The 22,745-nt window shown below is 39.5% G+C and overlaps 1 protein-coding gene across 4 annotated transcripts in view; it reads right to left on the bottom strand.

Annotated features, from left to right (window-relative positions):
• garnl3 (GTPase activating Rap/RanGAP domain like 3) overlaps positions 1-22,745 on the bottom strand; it is a 79,963-nt gene that overhangs the window by 35,276 nt on the left and 21,942 nt on the right. For all 4 annotated transcript variants that reach the window (XM_065267013.2, XM_065267015.2, XM_065267014.2 and 1 more), the window contains exons 2-3: positions 22,413-22,482; positions 1,974-2,048 (exon numbers count right to left, since the gene is read on the bottom strand). In XM_065267013.2, coding sequence (XP_065123085.1) covers positions 1,974-2,048; positions 22,413-22,482 — 145 coding nt within the window. The remainder of the gene's footprint in view (positions 1-1,973; positions 2,049-22,412; positions 22,483-22,745) is intronic.

Below are 22,745 nucleotides of genomic sequence, written 5' to 3'. Positions count from 1 at the left end.
AGCCCCATTCATTCAATGGTATCAAACAGAGATAAAGTTAGAAGTGACCAAACACATCAACGTTTTTCCTATTTAAGACGAGTATTTATACGAGCAAGTTTGGTGGCACAAAATAAAACGTAGCGCTTTTCTGAGCGGATTTAAAAGGGTAACTATATTGTATGGCGGAATAGCACTTTTGGGAGTAATTCGACTCGGCGAAGTAACACTCTCCCTCTCCCATTATGAGAGGGAGAAGGGGAGCGGATTTTTCAGGCACACAGATGATAGAGGGTTGTATCAACTCTTCTTAGTTAAGGTAATAACATAGTTTAATATTGAACATGAGTAGACTATTCCTTTAAAGCCCTGTTTTCAGATTGTTTATGATGAAATGGAATGGTTTTGACTGAAATATCGACATATGCGGCTGCCCCGAGAATTTTCGGGTGTTTGTTGTTTCACCTCCCACCTCTGCAATGGGTGTATAGGTGCACTGGAACAATCCTTCCTTAAATGCATTAAACTTTCGTTTACAAAGACGTGAAACTCACCGAGTGGTCAGGGGTGTTCACCGATATGCTCACACAAAAATCGCTGCAAAAGACGCATTCCAACAGGTGTTTTAGCATTCGTTGTAAACTTGTGGACCTATTTTTCCAAACGAGTCACACCCCTACATTCTTCCGCTGAGAGCTTGAATAAAAGACACTCCAGCCCAGTTGGTGGCGATAATCCACCTTTGCCAATTGCAAGAATACAAACAAGGTTCCCGGCGCGGAGTAATACCGCACCTCACAGCACATCTAATACAAGTCAATGGAGTTGGACAAAAAGTACGATAAAACCTGTTGGAATGCGTCTTTTGCAGCGATTTTTGTGTGAGCATATCAGTGAACACCCCTGACCACTCGGTGAGTTTCACGTCTTTGTTAATGAAAGTTTAATGCATTTTAGGAAGGATTGTTCCTGTGCACCTATAAAGCCATTATACTGGGAGGTGATACAAGAAACACCCGAAAACTCTCGAGCCAGCATCATATGTCGAAATTTCAGTCAAAACCATTCTATTTCATCATAAACAATCTGAAAACAGGGCTTTAAGTGTAAAATACCGAACTTGTCCATTAAAATACAAATTTGCAAATGCCACAAATACTCCATATGAAGGTTTCTGAGAGGTTTTGTTGCAGGGTTACAAACATGCCTCTGTCCTGTAGTCACCCAATAGTCAATACCATCACATCCCGGCAAAAATTCAATAATATTCTTCTTAAGCTGGCAAAATGTAAACATCCCAAGAAAATCAATAACAACAGCCTCTCATATGCTCCGGGACACTTAATCTCTATGGCGACAGCACAACCTAAATCATTAACAACCAATCAGAGGTCGGTTTTGGTGGGGTAAAACACTGGGGGTTGTCATAGCTACAGTCTGCTGATAGAGATGAAAGGATAAGTGGATGGAGGGAGGAAAGTAGAACGAGAACATTGGGCACTGACTGAATCACTTGGCTTATACTGTTGTTTCTGCTGATGTATGCGTTTCAATGAACACCTCCAGACATGCTCACAAATACACAAAAAGGCAGTTTTGGTTGGTTATTCACTGTTAGAAACTGAATTAATTTGTTTTCTCTCTTTTTATTCGTCTTCCTCCACCTTCTTTTCATTTGTGTTCCATCTTTCTTTCCTCCCTCGTTCCATTCGCATGCATTATAATACATTTTATGACCCTGTGCCTGCACCACTGCTGCACTGACTTCAACCCAAACCCAATCAGTGTTACGCATTTGAACGAGTTCAAAACCTTGCTGTATCTCTCTTTTGAGACAAGCCTAGCAATTTTCACAGTACAATTTGCAATAATATCTATTACAGCCCACAATGTACTCGGTCCCTCTTACACACAGACACATTTCACACAAAACATGTGTTTTACCATATTTAACACTTTCAAAATGTGTCCCTCGTATGCAGATGATATCTCACCTCATCTACTGAACCATTTTCCACCCTGAATCTTCCAGCTCTCTGTATGGCCCCATCTGCATCACTGGAAATGAGCTAAGAAGCAGCACAGATACAACATGAGACTTCTCTGCATAATCAGAATGAAATATTACAGTACAGCAAATATAAAAAACGATGTGGTTCATAAACCAATGTGTTAAAGAACATATAGATACACACAGAGAATTTTTTGTTTATGGCAAAGAAATTTACATGAAATCACAGACATGCAAGTCCTGTGTGACGATCTGCTAGCCCTAGTGGCACTGATCACTTGATCTGACACCTGCATGTCTGTTTTAGAAGTCACCATGTAATTTAAGAGAAGTTGTCTTAGTGAAGTCTGTGTATGTGGGGGGACACTCACTTGCACCTGACATGATGTAATCTCGTCTTTGCAGTAAAACAGCAACATCCCCCCAGACTGAACATCGTTGGTTGCTAAGCAACAGAACACAGAGCCTCTCCCATTTCCTTTTTCTTTAGTCACCTTGTTTTCCTCCTCACATTTTTCTACCACATTTTCCACCTGTTGGTCTTTCTCTTTCTATCTTTTTTTCTTTCTCAGTCTCTCTTTCTTCCTGTTTCTCTGTCTCTGCCAGGCCAAACTGCTAAAAACAGACTGCAGCTTCACTGCAGCTAGTGAGACTATATGTGTGTGAGATTATGATACAGTAGTTGCATGTGTGTGTGGCAGATGGTATGCCTTGATCTTGGAAAGCCAGAAGTCCAGACAGAACATTCAAGAAACTTCCTTTCACAATACACACACTATTAAGCATTTTGAAAAGCTGTGATACAGCTGTAATACAAGGTCATGCACCATCTGAGCACACACCATTCGCGGTTCAAATAGAGGTTGTGATTATATCAATGAGGTCCAATTATTTTAAAATAAATGTTAACCACTGTTTTATAATTAGTTTAACTTTGGAAGTTCACAGCAGTGAAAAAAAGATCCATTTACGTAAATGTGATACATGTATTGTCCCATAGGTATTCCATTGAAATAATGATAGGGATATAAACAAGGCACTTAATAGGAAAAGTGTTTTCTGCACCACATTTGCTTTGGAAACCTTTGCAGACTTTGTTTACATGAACAAACAGCCATAAGTTAAAGTAAAAAAAAAGATTTCAGAACAGGTGCTCTTTGGGGGTTTTAAGGAAGCATTTCTTATTGTTTTAATAAGTACTGGGGGTTTAAAACCCTTGAGACCTGACATTTCCCAATAGCACATGCCTGTGATATACAACATTCCTTCTAATGGATTCACACACTCACACAAATCCCAGCATCCTACTTCAAGTGAAGAGAGGCACAATGTGTAAAATACGTGCATGTAAAATACACAGTGCAGCATTTTTTATGACATTCTGTAATGCTAGATTCACTGAAGGTGATTTGATAAATGTCATGAAGATAATGACAGTAGGATAATGACAGGACAGTCTACCAAACTCAACAGAGAGGGAGAAATAGAGAGAGAGAGAGAAAGAGAAATACAGACAGAACGATAGGCATTGTGTCTAGGGATATATAGTAGATCTTTACAGAGAGCCTCTGTATGCATTCTCATGTCTCAGACAAATGACTAGAGAGAGAGAGAGAGAGAGAGAGAGAGAGAGAGAGAGAGAGAGAGAGAGAGAGAGAGAGAGAGAGAGAGAGAGAGAGAGAGAGAGAGAGAGAGAGAGAGAGAGAGAGAGAGAGAGAGAGAGAGAGAGAGAGAGAGAGAGAGAGAGAGATATGAGAAAAGGATATGTAGGGGGAAATAAATGGAGAAAGCAAAGCATGTGAATCATAAAAACAAAACAAAAGGAAAGGAAACATTTCCATAATTTAAATCAGCCTACACTGCGGAAAAGTGCTTTGGATGAATTGTAAAACACAGAACAGTTTTAGTACAATGGAGCTATGACACAAAACCAAAAAATTACCATGAAAATAAAATAAGAGGCTTTTTGGGGATGAAAAGAAGAGAAAGGAAATGAATCACTGCAACAAAGCTTTACTTTACTATGATCATTTAGCCTGGGTGCCTGCCGATCTTAGCCCCGCCCACAACATTTTGAGGACGGGAAGATCGGTCTGGGGTTTCTCCGTTGAGGAGCTACTCTGCTAGACCCAAAGCTGGTCGACCAATCAAATTGTCAGGGCGGGCTTTATACGACGATGGACAGATGATCAACAGTAACGTAAACAACCACGTCACTAAAGAGCGCGTGTGTTGAATCTATTTACAACGAAATTGCTGCCGCTGTAGAATTCAGATGTGTGGATTCTGACATTGAGTCTGTTCTAAAAGATATCGACAGATCATTGATTTTAAAAGAGGAACAGAGAAATGCGAGCAAGGCATTTGTTGATCAAAAAGATGTTTTTGCCGTCCTTCCTACGGGATTCGGCAAAAGTTGGTCGCACTTATGGAGGACCAAGTTAAAGAAGCAACTGAAATGGGTATCACGGCGATGCAACTCGGCGTGCACGACAAGATGGATATAATTAGCGGCCATTGCCAGCTTCTTTTCGGAACCCCAGAATCATGGCTGCTGAATAAGTGGAGGGACATAGGCTCCGATATTTTTCAAGCAAACGTAATGGGTATCATCGTGGATGAAGTTCACCTAACGTACAAATTGTAAAAATGGACTGCATTTATATAGCGCTTTTAAAGCAACACTATGTAGTTTTTTTACCTTTAAATAATGTGTCTAAAATTATTTCAGTGATAGAACAACTTTTAACTGGAAAAATTCTACTGTTGCTGCAACCTGAGCAGCCTCCTAGCTGCTACAAGCACACTCTGAAAGTGGTGGTGGAGGGTAGGAAACACAGCCCCGCCCCTCCCCCTGCCTGCAGAAGAGTGTCTGATACCAGGCACTGTTGCTCTTTTCAACCACATGGGAGAGCTGTAAGTCATTTTTACATGGAAACTACATAGTGTTGCTTTAACAGACCTATGGCCATCCAGTGCGCTTTACAATTAGCCTAACAAAAGACATCATTTCAACATACGTCACACACTACGTTGCTCTGATTGGTCATAGGTCTATCCAATTGAGTGCAGAGGCATTTTTTGAGACATGCCTCATAATCATAGCTCAATGGAGCGGTATCAGACTCAAATTCTGACTACAATTGAGTATGACAATGATCATTTAAAAACCCCCACAAATTTTCTAAAATCTCAGTTCACATGATGTGTGCTATGGTAAAGTAGCCTACCTCCTAGTGACCACAAACAGACACAAATACAGGCACACATACAGCTAAATGTCAGAAAAGCTGCTTTGAATGCCCTTTTGATGGGCATTTATTAAAAGGTCAAAGGGCACAAGTTGTAGGGGTGGCATCAACTATGTGACATTTTGAATGTATGTCCCTGTGGGTTTGTGTGTGTACAGATTTGACCATACTTTTGTAGACCACATTTTTTAAAAATATCTTCACAAATATAATAAAACTTTACAAATCGACATATGAGGGTATTACAGGTGCACAGCACAAAGTCCAGTGATAAATTATCTCTTTATATAGCTTTATATAACTCTTTATATAAGATTATATGTGCTACACACTTATCAGACTTAAATGTACACTTTCAAGTTAGTAAAATGTTCAACATTAGGCCAGAGTTTCATCTTGGAATCACAATAGTGTTATAATAACTGCTCAGAGTTAGGTTTAAAAATTTAGCTAATCCTAGTTTAACACAGTACAGTTTTAAATATTTAACACAATCCCAGAGTTTCTTTGACTCAAAAAAGTGTTAAAGGGTTCATTTTATGAGTTTTTCTTAAAGATGTAAAATAAGTATTTGGTGTCCCCAAAGTGCATATGTAAAGTTTTTAGCCCAAAATACCCCACAGATAATTTTTTATAGCATGTTTAAATTGTCACTTTGTAGGTGTGAGAAAAAAAATTGTCGTTTTTGGGTGTGTCCTTTAAAATGCACATGAGCTGATAAAATTCAAACACTGATCACGATGATGGTGACTTCAAATGAAACAGTCAACATCTAAACCTAAGTTAAAGTGAAAATCTGACTTTTTCCATGTTTAAGTGCTATAATTGGGTCCCCGGTGCTTCTATCAACCTAGAAATTGTGAAAAAGAACAATCCAGTAACTTAGTTTAGGTAAAAGCATGTAAAAAATTAGGTCGTTCAGATTTCGGATGGTTTGTGACATTGGTAGCCAGGCAAATTACAATAATACTGCCCCAACCACAACCACGGCCACAGCATTGTCATTTAGTGCAGAGAAAAGGAGAGAGATAGAAAAAAATTGACACTTTGACAGCACAATTGAGTTCAATTTCAACAAACCACCATCATTGCAATCAGGGACGTGCACAGGGGGGTTGCTCAGGTTGCCCGGGCAACTGCCCATATGCCCTTCTCGACTCAAGTTGCCCTTCCGAGGTGGAAAAAAATAAATTGTACTTTTACTTTATTTACACTATGCAGCGATCCTTCGTTACTGTATTTTAATTAATTACGAAATTTGTATTTTATTTTTAAATTGCTATCTTGTGTTTCTGGCGTATTCGCGAATTAATGACTCGTTTGAGTCGATTCCTTACAAAGTTTTGCAAATAAACGAGTCTTTTGAGTCGATTCTTTACAAAGCGAATGGGCCAAACGTTTTAAATTGGTTCGCGAATCAGTTTGAATGAATTGTTCAGATCGCTGCAAAAACGGAATCGTTCGAAGCTGTTTTACTCGTAACCTATAAGCAAGCAGAATATAACCAGTGTTGGGTGACGTGGAAATGAATTTACCAATCTTTTAACTAAAAGCAAAACTTCACACATGTACCCGCCATTACATACACGCGACCTGTTCGTCATCAGACACAGTTAAACGCGAGCAACATCCAGAAGCATTGTAGCACAGATTGAAGAAAATCCATCGATGATTGACGTCTGATTCGCTGTATACTGTACTGTATATGATGTAAGTGATTCTCACAAAACACACGTGACGTGACATGACAACGTAAGAAAACATGAGTTTTGTCTAAAATCAGTTTTATGTAAGTGTAAACTGTCAATGTCCTCAGACCATAGGAGATTTCTAACTTTATACATATGCAAAACTGTTGTCAGTTTACTTGTCTGATATTTCAGCTATAAGCTACATCAACATTGAGACTAGAGTTAATTTGTTAATTTGAAATGCTTGTCTATTCTGTGTTTGTATTCTTTTTTCTGTACTGTTTGTGTACGTTGCAGTTTTACACATACTGTACCCTTCATAAGTATTCCTCTGTTTGTTGTGGAGTCAAGAAATGTCTAAACATTAAAAGATGAACATGAGACAAAAGTACAGAATCTGTCACATTCTTTTTTTTTAATGGTCACTGAGCTGTGTCCTGATTGTTTACACATGAAAAGCATAAAATGTGTAGGATCAGTTTGATTTACTTATGTGCATTTGTGTACAACACACATAAGTCAGCATTTAATGCTGTTGTTCTTTGTTGTTAAAGCATGTATGTGTTGAAACATAAACAAAGGTTAATAAAATGTGACATTCTAAACTTCTGACATACTGATATTTATCTTACCAATTTCTGGTCTCCATAGCAAACAGAAAAATCTTGTCTTTACAGTTCTGATACTTATGGAGGGCACTGTATTGTGTGTGTGTGTGTGTGTGTGTGTGTGTGTGTGTGTGTGTGTGTGTGTGTGTGTGTGTGTGTGTTTGCGCGTGTATATCTAGATTTATTTTTTCATGAGTAACTAGTAAAAACTCGCTACTTGAGTATTATTTTCATTGCATACTTTTTAATTCTACTTGAGTAATTATTTATTTAGTTACTTGTACTTTTACTTGAGTAAAGTTTTTGGCTACTCTTTCCACCTCTGTTAAAATCTTCATGAATCTAGGCTGAGTTTGCCACGTTTAAGCCTAAATAATCAGACAGATAGCAGCTAGCTACAGCTTGCAGACAAGCAGCCTAGGCTACTTTTTTAGTAGGCATTAGGCAAACATGTTTGCTGATTTTAATAAAGACCATGTTATTCTCAGTCCTTCATATAGGCCGTGAGTTAAAAAAAATTTTTTTTTGGGGGGGTGCCCTTTATTTAGGTCAGAGCAACTGCCCCTAAAAATTCCTGTGCACGTCCCTGATTGCAATCAGTGTTTGCGTTTCATCAGCTCATTTGCATTTAAAAAAAGACACACCCAAAAACTGCACATTTTTGCTTGCACCTACAAAGTGGCAATTTTAACATGCTATAATAAATTATCTGTGGGGTATTTTGAGCTAAAACTTACACCCCAGAGCAGGGTTCCCCAAATCTTACCCTGGAGGGCCGGAGCACTGCAAAGTTTAGCTCCAACCCTGATCAAACACACCTGAGCAATCTAATCAAGGTCTTCATGATCACTTGAAAATCACAGTTGGGTAAGTTTGATTAGGGTTGGAGCTAAACTCTGTAGTGCTCCGGACCTCCAGGGTAAGATTTGGGGAACCCTGCCCCAGAGTATGCACTCCTTATTAGTGAAACAATCAATATTAACACTGCTGAACCGATGAACATTTATATGCATAAAGAGGAAGAAAAAGAGAAAGAGAAACTGCGTCTCTAATAATATTCAATAAAACAGAGTATTTCCATGTAAGGCACACACAGAACATACTGTACTGTAAAAATGTCCTAATTATATTCACTTGATGTATGTGCAGTAGCGGGGGTAAGCGGGTGATGATCTTATCAGGTCAGACCACAAACACGACTAAAATAATATCAAAAATTTTACAGTTTTGTTTCTATAGTATGTGGAGTGACGCTATGTGATCATGACAGCACTTCACACACAAACAGTTCCCTTCACTTAGACTGAGTACACAGAAAATCTCGCAAAGTCTCTCGCTGTCAAACATGACTTCACAGTAAAAAAGGCAAATGATGGCCATGAAGAAATAGCATTAATTCTATGTGGAGTGCTTTTTACATGATTTCCATAATGCCTGCTGCAGCATGACTGCGGTTCATATGTTTTTGTCTTCATCAGCTTGCATTCTGATTGTTGATCACTTCATGCCACGTGGCAATCTACAGCGTGTATTTGTCCTCATGGTTCCCCCACACAACAGGGTTTCTGATTGTAAATATTCAACATGTTGAATATTTATGATTTGCAAATGGAGCGGATCTAACAATCACTCTTAACACATCACACATCACAGGAAAATTGGATAAAATAATCGGTACAACCACATCAGGACTTAACCTAGGAATGTTTGAGGGGGGAAATCGACCCAAATTTGACCCAATTGTATTCCAAGTGTGAAGCCCTTTAAAGGTGCCTTTGAATGTAAAACTGTATTTACCTAGGCATAGATGAATAATAAGAGTTTTTGATACATGGTAATGACATCAAATACAATTGTTTCCTCCTTCTTATGTAGACCTTGTGCATGCAAGACCACTGGAAAACAGGCCAATCTCAACATAACACTGTGATGTTACAGTCGTGATGTACGCCCCAACATTAAATAACACATTAAATTAATTACAATGATGTTACAATTCTAAAAATAAAGTTGTGGCTGCTGAATTAGCGCTTTATGCTACCGTTTAGATAGAATTTCTACTATTGATGTTACAGTTACGTTTAGCAGGTCCATACTGAGAAGAACATCCATGTCCAATCTCTGAACAATTGGTTGTTCCTCAAAATCTGTATTTTGTCTGATACAGGCTCAAACATATAAGGTCTGTTTCCTTAATGTGAGCTACTGACATAGCCTCATGAGCCTCGCTGAGAAACAACCAATCAGAGGTACGTTCCTGAACAACGACGTAACTCGCTGTGGAACCACCATAGTACGATGCATAGTTGGAGAAACTAACTAGCTTGTCACGACTGTTTCCCAAAAGCATAGTAACTTTGTCGCACATTCGTCGTTTGAACCATGTTGGTTTAACAACATAGTTGACGATGTCACACGGGACGTGGAGTACCAATTAATCTGTGCAAATCGATTTAATGTCAGATTACTATAACGTATAATGCACCAGATGCAAGTTCCCTCTTACATCACTCCTCCCAGGGATTCCCCAGGGTCTTAAAGCTCATAAACCTGCGCACATGTGCAGTTTTCAAAGCACTTTAATTCTGTTTACAAACTTAAAGACGTAAAATAAAATTTGTATATATTTAGAATGATGGATATAGAATGTACTAGGGCTGGGCCGATACCACTTTTTCATGTCTGATACCAATGTCGATACCACAACCTTGAGTATCTGTCGATACCGATACCGATCCAATACCATCTCTATCGCCCTTTTAATCAACTAAGTTGCAAATGACACATTTGTTAGCCGTAAAAATCTTAAACAGAACTCAGACGTTTTACTGTGCAACAAATGACTGTGCAAATTCAAGACTCAATGAAACATTGTGCAATACTGCTGTTTCATTTTTATTAAAATGTTTCAAACAGACTAGTAGTAACATTTTTATAGCCTGATGTTGTCATACTCAATTCTAGTCAGAATTTGAGTCTGATACCGCTCCATTGGGCTATGATTATGAGGCGTGTCTCAACCGAAAAATGCCTCTGCACTCAATTGAATAGACCTATGACCAATCAGAGCAACGGAGTGTGTGACGTATGTTGAAATGATGTCTTTTGCAGCCTGACCGAACTGCTAGTTATTTTGCTACAATGACACTAACATTGTGATTATACTAAGTCTGAGTTTGCGAACGCACATTAACACCTACTATGTTTACAAAATTTCATTTATATCACAACATTAAGTATTTACTAAGTCATACAGTAAGACTATCTCTTACCATTTGTACGTTAGGTGAACTTCATCCACGACGATACCCATTACGTTGGCTTGAAAAATATCGGAGCCTAGCATGTCCCTCCACTTATTCAGCAGCCACGATTTCGGGCTTCCGAAAAGAAGCTGGCAACGACCGCTAATTATATCCATCTCGTAGTGTACGCCAAGTTGCATCGCCGTGATACCCATTTCAGTTGCTTCTTTAACTTGTTCCTCCATACAGTAAGTGCGACCAACTTTTGCCGAATCCCGTAGGAAGGACGGCAAAAACATCTTTTTGATCAACAAATGCCTTGCTCGCATTTCTCTGTTCCTCTTTTAAAATCAATGATCTGTCGATATCTTTTAGAACAGACTCAATGTCAGAATCCACACATCTGAATTCTACAGCGGCAGCCATTTCGTTGTAAATAGATTAAACACATGCGCTCTTTGGTGACGTGGTTGATTACGTTACTGTTGATCATCTGTCCATCATCGTATAAAGCCTTGACAATTTGATTGGTTGACCAGCTTTGGGTCTAGCATAGAAGCTCCTCAACAGAGAAACCCCAGGCCGATCTTCCCTTCCTCAAAATGTTGTGGGCGGGGCTAAGATCAGCTGGCACCCAGGCTAACATTTTTAGTTAGTCAGCACAAAAATTCTAAAGGAAATTTAAGATGTAAGATTGGAGAATTTAAGGTGCAACTTGGTGCAAATTCATGTTGCTCAGCACGCTTTAACCCCAGTTTCCATGACAAGGTCTGTGTTGGTTTTGGATCGGATTGTACTCCCCGACTTGTACAATATTCGGTCTGGCCATTTTCTGCAATATCGGACTAATATCCAAATTGAATATCGTATCGGCCCACCCCTAGAATGTACCCAGGGATATTATAGTTTAAAAAAAATATTAGTTTTTATTTTTATTTCGTTTTGTAATGTGTTATTTTATTTCAGTTTAGTTTTAGTTCTTTTTAGTGGTGCATAAATAGTTTTGATTTCGTTTCTATTTTTCAAAAATCATTACTTTTAGTTATTATTTAGTTTTAGTATAGTTTTAGTCTTTAGCATAATATTATGGTTGTGTACATACACCTTGCCAAATCTGGAAATGTTAAAAATAAGATGAGAATAAGAGGATTTAAAAAAAGTTATGTTTATTTAGTACTCTCAATCAAAAGCCGGGACAAATACCACACCAACCAACACTCTAAATTTTGTTGTGTTATTTGGGTAAATATAATATACATATATAAATATACATGTTTGGTTATAAATAATCATATGCTGGGTTGTTGTTAACCTAAACATGAGTTAAAACAACCCAGCATTGCATTGAAACAACCCAGCATATGTTTATTTATAAACCAACATATGTGTTCTGTCTAATATTTTCCCAGCATTGGGTTAAAAATAACCCAGATAATTTAGAGTAAATCTTACTTGTACAAACTTATGTCTGTGCACAACAACTGAAAATCAATGCAAAGTTTAATGTTCTGTCTATGAGTGTCCATTTCTTTACCAGAAGAGATCGCTGTACTAACATATTTATTTGTTGACTAAATATTAATATATAATATTATTTGTTGATTATCCGCAAAGGCATATAATGGTTTCAGATAGTTAAGCGGACGTTCTGTATAACATGGCAACCAAAAAGCGTCAGCCAACACTGCCAAGCAAGCGGTTGGCGTCAGCGTTTTCACCCATATTTAACGTTTTAATGCTTCCGTGTACAGTACACTGAGATAATTAAGCCTTCTTCAGTTATTGTAATGGTTTACCAGCAAAAACAAATTGTCTTACTAAACTAGCCGTTAGCAACAAGATGATGTTTTCTGAACCGAACTGTTCGGGGGCAGGGATCCAGTGCCCTGACAGCATCATACACATCATGTGACGCTGCTGTGCAGGTCACGAGTTCTAAAAGACTGCCACCTATTGGTCATTAATTATCCAGCAACATCTGCTCATTTGCTTATGATCCGGTAATATGAGTGAGTCCGTGTTCAACTGCTGATCCAATAACATTTAAAAAAACGAAAACGCAAGTTTTGTTTTCCTAAATTTTAGTTAGTTTTAGTTAGTTTTACAGGTCCACATTATAGTTATAGTTTAGTTTTAGTTTTTTTTAGAAACCTTCGTTTTTATTTTATTTCAGTTAACGAAAATGTTTTTTCACTAATAGTTTCAGTTTTCGTGATAGTTTAGAGCTGTCGTTCAAACCACACAAGTTTGCGATGCAGCTTGCGAATGTTCGTTTGAACTATGGTTTCGGGAAACAACAAATCGTTGAACTTTGTCAGTAACGTCGAAACTTTTAACAGTAGTTGGCTAACAATTCTTTTAGGAAACGCACCCCAGAGCAGAGCTAATAGGTAATAACAGATTATTTTATTCTACAGAAAAATCCCAGGGTTGTAAATGGATAAGTAAAACTGTCTCTGGATAATTTTTGCACTTAATAAAGTCACATACCTTCTATGTAGATATCAGAGAACAATTTAACATATTGTATCAATGCATTCTATGGCACCTTTAACTAAGCATAATTACACAGCATTGAGCGATTTGTGCTTTCTGTCTTTTTCTCTCACTGCCAAAAGATGGTCTCTTGAGGGGTTTTTTGGTCATCATTGTGCAGCCCTTTCTAAAATATTCATATGCATATTCAATATTTTTGGAAATTTTCTAATGAGTGTTACAACAAACCCTCTTTAAGTCAGAAATTACAGCAAAGATACATGTGCCGCTTTGTAAAATACAAATAATCTAATGCTAAGTTTTTTGAATGATTGAACCAAACCTAAAATGCATTAGGTTGTGCCTCGCTCTACCATACATCCTACCAATAAAAACCTTTTCTTATCTCACCAAAACCAAACCCAGAATCACATTCAAACATTTGAGTCTTTAACAACTGAACAATTAATACAGTAAGCTATTAAGTTCAATATGGCATAATTGTAAAAAAGGTCCTGTATCTTTAAAAGGTCTTATGAAACTGACTCAACCACAACATTGGATACGGTGTGAGTGAGTCACACACAATGCTTGATATGATAGAGCGGCAGGCAGCATGTTTTACTGAGTCCAACATGCTAATTATACACACCGCAGTCTTTTTGCAGCCAACCCTTCCTCTGCTCAGCATATGCGTGTGGGGTGACTTATTACAACATGAAGGCATTGGGGTTTGGTCACAATGAAATGTTTATAATAAGAGCAATAATTCAGAGATGTTAGACACATGCTGTGTTTTATGCGTACAGTATGTGTCATCGCACAGCGTTACTTGAAATTTGAGAACAGCCAGAGGGATGCCCTCACAACAACATGCTGTGTTTAATTCTCCTCTCAGCTTTATCTGTCATGATATCTGCATTCATATCTGCCGCAACCATTCTGTGGCCTCTGGTTCAACTGATAAGCAAGACATTTGAAAAAAAGTACATACATTTCCACAAGCAAGAATATGTGTGTCAAACTCTATATTGGTTAAATATACATTTCCTTTTTCGCAACATTTTCAAATAGAACTTTTGTACAGTATGTACACATCTCTGAAATCCAAAAATTAACATATGTATCATATCTGTGTTGATCAGCATAGATTTCATCTAAACAATAGTTATATTTAGGCCATCATGCAGTAAGGGGAAGCATAAGGGAAGCTTTAAACTCAAACACCACACATAAACAAACATTACATTCTTGTGGACTTACCGTACATGCATATACACACTTTGCACTTAGAGGTCATAAATGCACCTACAGTATAAGAGGATTTCAAGAGCTAATGCACTTACAGTAGCAGGCTGAAACATACGGATAGCCAGCCAAGCATATAATGTACTATAGCAGTTACATCTAAAAAACATGGCCACACATTTTTAGGGCATTTTGTTCTCAGATTGCAGCTTATAGTCACAGAACTCATTCTATAATGACATACATTAATTCAGTGCCTGTGTGTGTTAGTAATTTGTATGCATGGCAGTCAACCTTGTGTATGCTTGCACAGTATAATTAGTTTGATGAAGGCGGTCAATTCTGATATTTTCCCCTGATGTCTATTACACTGTTATGCAAAACGCACACATGTAAGTGTAAATGTAAAATTATGCAACCACTGACATGAAAATGGCATTTGATTCAATTAACTGTATAATTAAAAAATTTATATTACAAAATAACAACTTAAGACAAACACACGCACATTAACACACACATTCTGGTTTCCATGTTTTGTGGGGACATTCCATAGACGAAATGCATTTAATACCATACAAACTGTATATTCTATTCCCCTTACCTACCCCATTCCCTAACCCCAACCATCACAGAATCCCGTCTCCTACTTCACATTTTCAAGAAACATCCTTTTGTTTGATTTATAAGCTTGTTTCCTCATGGGGACATCATAAAGTAGACATTGTCAGGATCCCAGTCTGTCCGCCTGCCTGTTTTTCCTTAGGGCAGTGCTTCCCAATCCTGGTCCTCGAGCACCCCCTCCTAGATGTCTCCGTATTTAACACACCTGATTTAACTCATCAGCTTGTTAGGGAGACATGTTTACCATTTTGGAAGGAGGTGGATAAGTTGAATCAGGTGTTTTAAATAAGGAGACATCTAAAACTTTTTAGGAGGGAATGCTCGAGGACCAGGATTTGGAAGCACTGCCTTAGAGTTTTCCCATCATCGCCCTATGGACTCTGAATCCCAGGATCCCTCACTCTCCCGCACCTGCTCCTAGTCTTTAATTATCCTCACATGCCATCCATTGCCCTCATCAGCTTCACTATTTAAGTTCCCCTGTTTTCCCCAATCCTTTGTCCAGTCTACATTATTGTTAAGATGTTTAGTGTTCCTCGCGTGTAAGAGCTCCTACCCTAAACTCTACACAGAGCTAGAGGTAGTTGTGTCGGCCGTGATGGCACTGGCCTTAGGATGCGTCTGGGCCACCCTAATATTCCCAATAAGATGCATGCTCACACTCCAAGTCTCTGTGAGGTGCGTGCTCATTCCCCTCCAACAAAGCACCCTTTGTCTCTCCTGAAACTCAGCCCAGCAGCCCCTGTCAATTTTCAATTTCAATTCAATTTAAGGGACTTTATTGGCATGATTGTGTCACTCCTGCACTCAGCCCAGAGCCCCCACTCTACCCTGAAGTCTACCTTGAGCCCCCACTCTTCCCTGAACTCTGCCTTGAACTTCTATGCTTCCCTGAACACACACCCCTAAGCTTCCCCAATAATTTTTTTTGGGGGGTATACCCCCATGGCCAAAGTGGCCGTCTGCCTTTCCTACTCTCTTGGATTGTGGCCACTGTGGTTGTTGGCTTCCAGCTCGGCCGGCTCCTCCTTGGTTTCCTGCTAAGCCAGCACCTCTGTGGTCCGGAGTGGGCTGCACCCCCAAGGCTCCCGGTTAGGGCTGCATCTCCCCAGCTCCTGGTGCGGGCTGCATCGCATTGGCTTCCTGAACTGCCTGCACCTCCCTGGCTCCCAGTGTGGGATGCAGCACCTCGGCTTCCTGAACTGCCTGCACCTCCCTGGCTCCCAGTGTGGGATGCAGCACCTCGGCTTCCTGAACTGCCTGCACCTCCCTGGCTCCCAGTGTGGGATGCAGCACCTCGGCTTCCTGAACTGCCTGCACCTCCCTGGCTCCCAGTGTGGGATGCAGCACCTCGGCTTTCTGAACTGCCTGCACCTCCCTGTGTGAGCTGGACCTCCCTGTCTCCCTCTGTGGGCTGCATAACCCAGTGTGCAATGTGCAACGTCCTGGAGGCTTCTTGTCCTGTGCCGTCCCGTCCATCATCCTAGCCTCCAGGACGCCCACCCCCTCTCCCAGTTGTCTGTTTTTTATGGCTAACAGTATTAATACTATAATGGCAAAATTTTTTTACATTTTTTAAATACAAAATTTGTGTGGCATGTAGTGCATTCAGAAAGTATTCAAATGCATATCAGAGCAAAAACCAAGCCATAAGGTCAAAGGATCTGGCTCCCAAGGATCCCAAAACCACATTAGCCTAAATAATTCTCAAATGAAAAAGGTTTGGCACCACAAAGACTCTTCCAAAAGCTGATCAATGGGCCAAACTGAGCAACCGAAGAAGGGTTTTAGTAAAAGAAGTGACCATGAACCCGATGGTCACTCTGAGTGAACTCCAGAGATACTGTGTGGAGATTGATTGAGACCTGAAGGACTCTAAGGGCCCTATCTTGCACCCAGCGCAATTGACTTTGTCAGTGGCGCATGTATCGTTTGTATTTTGCACCGGCGCACAGCGGGTTTTTCCCTCCACAGACGCACGTCGGCAAAGGGAATGAACTTTCGCTCCCTGGGCGGTTCAGCGCAAAAAAGAGGCGTGTTCTGGCGCAAACCATCCCTGATGCTATTTTGCAGTTTCAAAAAACAATTGCGCCACTGACCAGAAAAAAAAGTTTAAAGTCAGTGGCGCGTCCTCTGCTGGCGTCTGTGTAGAGGCAGATCCACCTCCCGTTACACGGCGTGCCCGATTTATGCTGGCAAGCTTGGGATTCCCCCGTCTCCTGACATCATTGTAGCGCTTGGCGCAACGATGGGGATGCCAACTGATGAGACTGTGGCTATTTCCTCTCACGCCTGTTTAACCTACGCTGATTTGGGCGGGTTTCTCCTATCCCCATTCAAAACAAGTTCTCTGTCTTTGACTGCTCTTACAAGAACGTGGGTCTCCTCGGCTGTAAACCGCTCCTGGCGTACGCCTGGTAAATCCGTCATAATAATAGCAACCCGCCATGGAACTTGCGCCCTTGCGTTTAAAGGGAATGTTGGATAGCGTTCTGATTGATTTATTTGACGTTACGCCCAAACCACACCTATGAATAATGAACCTACTTCAGACCAACCCCTTATTGATTTGCGCCCGACGCAAGAGTTATTTCTCACGCCGGGAAAATAGCAACAGCACCATAGATGCGCACACAAACTCACTTGCGCGTTGCGCTTCGCACTTGCGTTTCAGATCGTTAAAATAGGGCCCTAAGACTGTGAAAAAAGTATATCTGGTCTGATGAAACCAAGAATTAACTGTTTGCCCTTTATTGTTAACTAACTGAACACTTGACATTTACCTGGAAATGTACCCAGCAAACACATTAATGTGGGGCACACATGGTTTACATTTGGGTTACAGGGGTACAGAGTGGGTATGGGCTCAAAATGAACAGCTTATCTGGGGCCTATTTGGGTGACCCAGTTAGAACCCACATGGGTGATCCCAGGTGGGTTCGCCAAGTGGTTCCTACTTGGGTCATTAATGGGAAATGTGTGTATGGCCTTAAAATGAGCTACACAGGGGACTTAATTTATTAAATATACAAGTGCAAACATAATTAATCTCATATAGGTTGATAACATGTATATATAGTGCACATACTGTTTGTGTGTTTAAAATTATTTTGTTGCTGTTGTCTTGACACTTGAATTACTTAATTTTGAAAAAACAATTTATGGTGTTGTGTTAAACTCACCACACAACCCAGCCAACACATTCATGTGGGGCCCAAAGGGGTTGCATCTGGGCTGAAATGTGGGGCCCATATGGGCTCCCCAACTGGGATCCAAATCATTTTGTCCTCAGTTTCCATAGTGGCCCTACATTAGCCCAGATGCGCCCATATGGATTATCCAGGTAGCTCCAATTTGGTGCTTACAGAAGTTTGTAACAAAATCACTGCAAGGGAAATTCCTTCACCGCGACATCCCTACAGCAGACTTGCTTATTTTAGAACAACAGAACAATGAGCCTAAGCACACAGCCAAGACAACCAGTAGTGCCTCAATGCAGAACACGACATCCAGGGGGTGGGGTTGGATTCAGATCCAGGGGTGAGCTGGATACAAATCCAGAGATCTCATCCCACTGCATTTTGATTGGTTGGCAGTTTTACCACAATACACGTCATACAGGTGTTGTTGCGTTACCATTTCCGCATTGAGTCGTAGCTTAATTAAAGGAATAGTCTACTCGTTTTCAATATTAAAATATGTTATTACCTTAACTAAGAACTGTTGAATCATCCCTCTATTATCTGTGTGTGTGCACGTAAGCGCTGGAGCGCAGTGCGACGCTACGATAGCATTTAGCTTAGCCCCATTCATTCAATGGTACCATTTAGAGATAAAGTTAGAAGTGACCAAACACATCAACGTTTTTCCTATTTAAGACGAGTAGTTATACGAGCAAGTTTGGTGGTACAAAATAAAACATAGCGCTTTTCTAAGCGGATTTAAAAGAGTAACTATATTTTATGGCGTAATAGCACTTTTGGGAGTACTTCGACTTGGCGCAGTAACACCCTCCCTCTCCCATTATGAGAGTGAGAAGGGGAGCGGACTTTTCAGGCGAGTCGAAGTACTCCCAAAAGTGCTATTACGCCATAAAATATAGTTCCTCTTTTAAATCCGCTTAGAAAAGCGCTACGTTTTATTTTGTACCACCAAACTTGCTCGTATAACTACTCGTCTTAAATAGGAAAAACGTTGATGTGTTTGGTCACTTCTAACTTTATCTCTAAATGGCAGCATTGAATGAATGGGGCTAAGCTAAATGCTATTGTAGCGTCGCAGCGCGCTCCAGCGCTTACGTGCACACACACAGATGATAGAGGGATGATTCAACAGTTCTTAGTTAAGGTAATAACATATTTTAATATTGAAAATGAGTAGACTATTCCTTTAAGTTATTCTTTTAACAGAAAAACAAACTTTACTTATGACTACAATAAAAGTAGTGACTTTAAGTAAGTGTTTTTGCTATAATATTTTGGAGTAAAACATTTCGGACACTACGAGTAATCTTACCACACGCAGTATAAATATGCATAATTATTAACATATATATGGCAAGTTATTTAGAAATCAATAAATTGAATGTTTATCGTGTAGGGACTTTGAACTTGTTTTAACGCGTCTTTGCTTACAGCCATTAGGAAACAGGTTTCCTAAACATGGTTTAGTTTTTTTTTAAATGTGCTAATAAAAGATATCAAATAAATGTGTGTTTTATGTGTAATAAGTGGGATAATGTACAGCCAAGCATGTCGCAAATATATCCCTTCAGTGATATCACCCTGTCAGGAACGTCTCCCTTACACGAACTGTGATAATCAATTTCTAAATTATGAATCATTCTCGACTATATTATTAATCAAACGTACACTTAAACTGATAAGAGCAAACGTTGGCGACCACAGGATGCAATTAATTGCGGGCTGCAACCACGCAAATATACTGGTTTATTTCGAGAAACAAAGTATATAAAGTGGGAGGAGTTGGATCTAGATCCAACCCCGCCCCCTGGATCTCGTGTTCTGCAGTGAGGACCATCTCAAGACAACACAGAAGAGGCATTCCCAAAAAGGCTGTAATTGCTAGCAAAGTGCTTCAACTACAGTTAAAGCTACAATACTACAATACTTATGTAAATTTGATATTTCATTTTTTCAATAAATTTACAAACATTTCTAAAATTCTGTTTTCACTTGTCATTATGGGGAACTACTGTTAAGTGCGAATAATGAGAAAAATATTTAAAAGATTGTTGTATCAGGCTACAACATAACAAAATTGAAAAAGTGAAGGGGTTCTGAATACGTGCACTGTTTATTATCATGATTTAAAAGTGCAATGTGGGATTTTTAGAAGGATGTCTTGACAGAAATAACTATATTGTCAGCGGTGTAAAAGATCTTACAAAATAAACCTTGCTGTTTTATTGTTTTTTTCTATAAACCTCGCAGGTTTCAAGTACTTAGCTTCAATGGGCAACCAGTCTTGGGCTACAGGGTGATATGGCTGCTGGCAAGTTGAACAATGCACTTCCAATCACATTAATAGTCATAAAATCATTAACGATACAATAAGTTCCTAGCAAAATACATATCATAACATCACTGTATAGTGACTAACCATACAGCTTTTGATTTAAGACAAAAGCAAATGTCTCTCTCTCAGGCATACTGAACACAAACTCATGCATTTTTACACAACTATTTTCATCTGCTGGGCTTGATAATGTGTGTGGTTTTGTGACAGGGTCCTATCTGACAATGGGTCAATCCACAAACCTCATGCACGTTTCATACAGGAAGTAGCATCTAGTATGGTTTTGTGCAACTTCCTTTATGTTCTAACTATCTGGGAGAGACAAACGCCACTTAAAGAAAGACGCAAAACCCAATAATACACACGTGTTTGACCACCAGTCAAAATAATGAAATAAACTTTGCAATTGACAGAGTGAGAAATTAAGCTCTACATTAAAAGTTACGCCTTCAGCTGCATCTTAAATGCAGTATATGAAAGGGAAATTATGTCTCATTTGTAACAACAGACCTAACCACAAACATATTTCATTTAGTAATCAAACAGCAACACTCAGCGACGTCCTTCACAGCAATGCACAATAAGCCCTGTTCCAGATGCCACCCTAAGCCCTTAGTAACATAATGTCGCATAGCTTGTCGGTAGCACTGTGCTGTGGATCCTGCATTAGCGTGGGAGTGCCAAAAGAGCATTGAGGGTGCACAGTGGCCACAAAGGGGACTCATGACCACCCTCCAGAATCATAAAAGGACTTCCTGCAATGATGAAATGGGACTTCCTATATCATTAAGAATGTTACAAACACAAAGACGAACCACAAGTCATCTGAAAGAGATTCGGACAACCCAGCAGTTTCAGAATAAAGTGAGGGAGGCCTTACAAGTACCCACAGTAACAACAGCTCTGTGCCTACTTCTATCCCAAAGCTACTGTTGGTCTGAAACTGCTGTGATGTATTTCTATTGCAGCTTTGCAGGTAGATATTGTTGTTTAAGAAAGGAAAGGCAATTTAAACAGTGGGAGTATGATAGTAAAATAAGAAGTATATAACAGTAAGGTACCATATGAGAGTCTGTGCTGTATTGTGATTTTTTTTAAAAAAGCAATAAGGTACTCGAACTAAAGCTGTATCGTAAATAAGTCAAGGCTGGGGTTGCAAGCACTCCGCTTTGTGTTGTGCCTAACAACGCCCTTCAGCCGTGACTTATTCATGATACAGCACTAGCCTCTAATACCTCATTGGATTTTATTAAATGGTTACTTACCACACATTACAAATATAAAATTTTAAAAAAGTGTATTAATTCAACTTTCATGAATTAAGATGACTTAAAGCATTCCTTACACTGGAAAAAATAGTTCCTGACCGGCTACGAACAGCAACAGAATGTTTCACATTATGTTTATGTTGCTATGGGTGGTTGCTAAGGGTGCCGCACAGTGATATACAAGCTTTGTCCCAATTCGAAGGCTTCTAAGGCGAGATTCTAAGGACGTATTCTAAGACTGATTTGATCTAAGGCTAGTAAGGCCGTCTCAATTTGAAGGATGCCTCAAAATGCCTTTTGAGGTCGCGTCCTTAGAAGGTCGCAGCCCTTGAATTGGGACACACCTACAGAATGGACCCATTTCACACTTTCGTGGTCATAACTGTAAATAAAACACAGCTACTGACCAGTCAGAATCAAGGACTGGAACTAACCCTTTTATATGAATGGATAAAAAGAAAACAAAGTCCTCACCAGTTCAACTGATCCATAGTGCTTTCTGCTAAACTCTCCTCTTCTGCATCCAAGATCCTCTGAAGCTGAGCTGAAACACAGAGCATATAACCATTCATATTGATTTCATAAAGGTTACCTTCCCATAATAATTCATGTGATGGAAATCTTTTAATTCTGCAGAAAATAATTTGCTCAGAGCTTCTCACAGCTCAAAGATGTGATAAATGTGGTTTACATATAAATAGCGATCTAAATGTGGATGTGGAAACTAACAGAGCATGCACATAAATGCTAAACATTTAAAAACCAATGGCACCTATTATGCAAAATCCACTTTTACAAGGAGTTTGG

The sequence above is a fragment of the Paramisgurnus dabryanus genome, chromosome 5 (genome assembly GCF_030506205.2).
Source record: "Paramisgurnus dabryanus chromosome 5, PD_genome_1.1, whole genome shotgun sequence".
Classification (NCBI taxonomy): Eukaryota; Metazoa; Chordata; class Actinopteri; order Cypriniformes; family Cobitidae; genus Paramisgurnus; species Paramisgurnus dabryanus.
The sequence above is the reverse complement of the archived record's forward strand: the minus strand, read 5'-3'. Positions and strand labels throughout refer to the sequence as shown.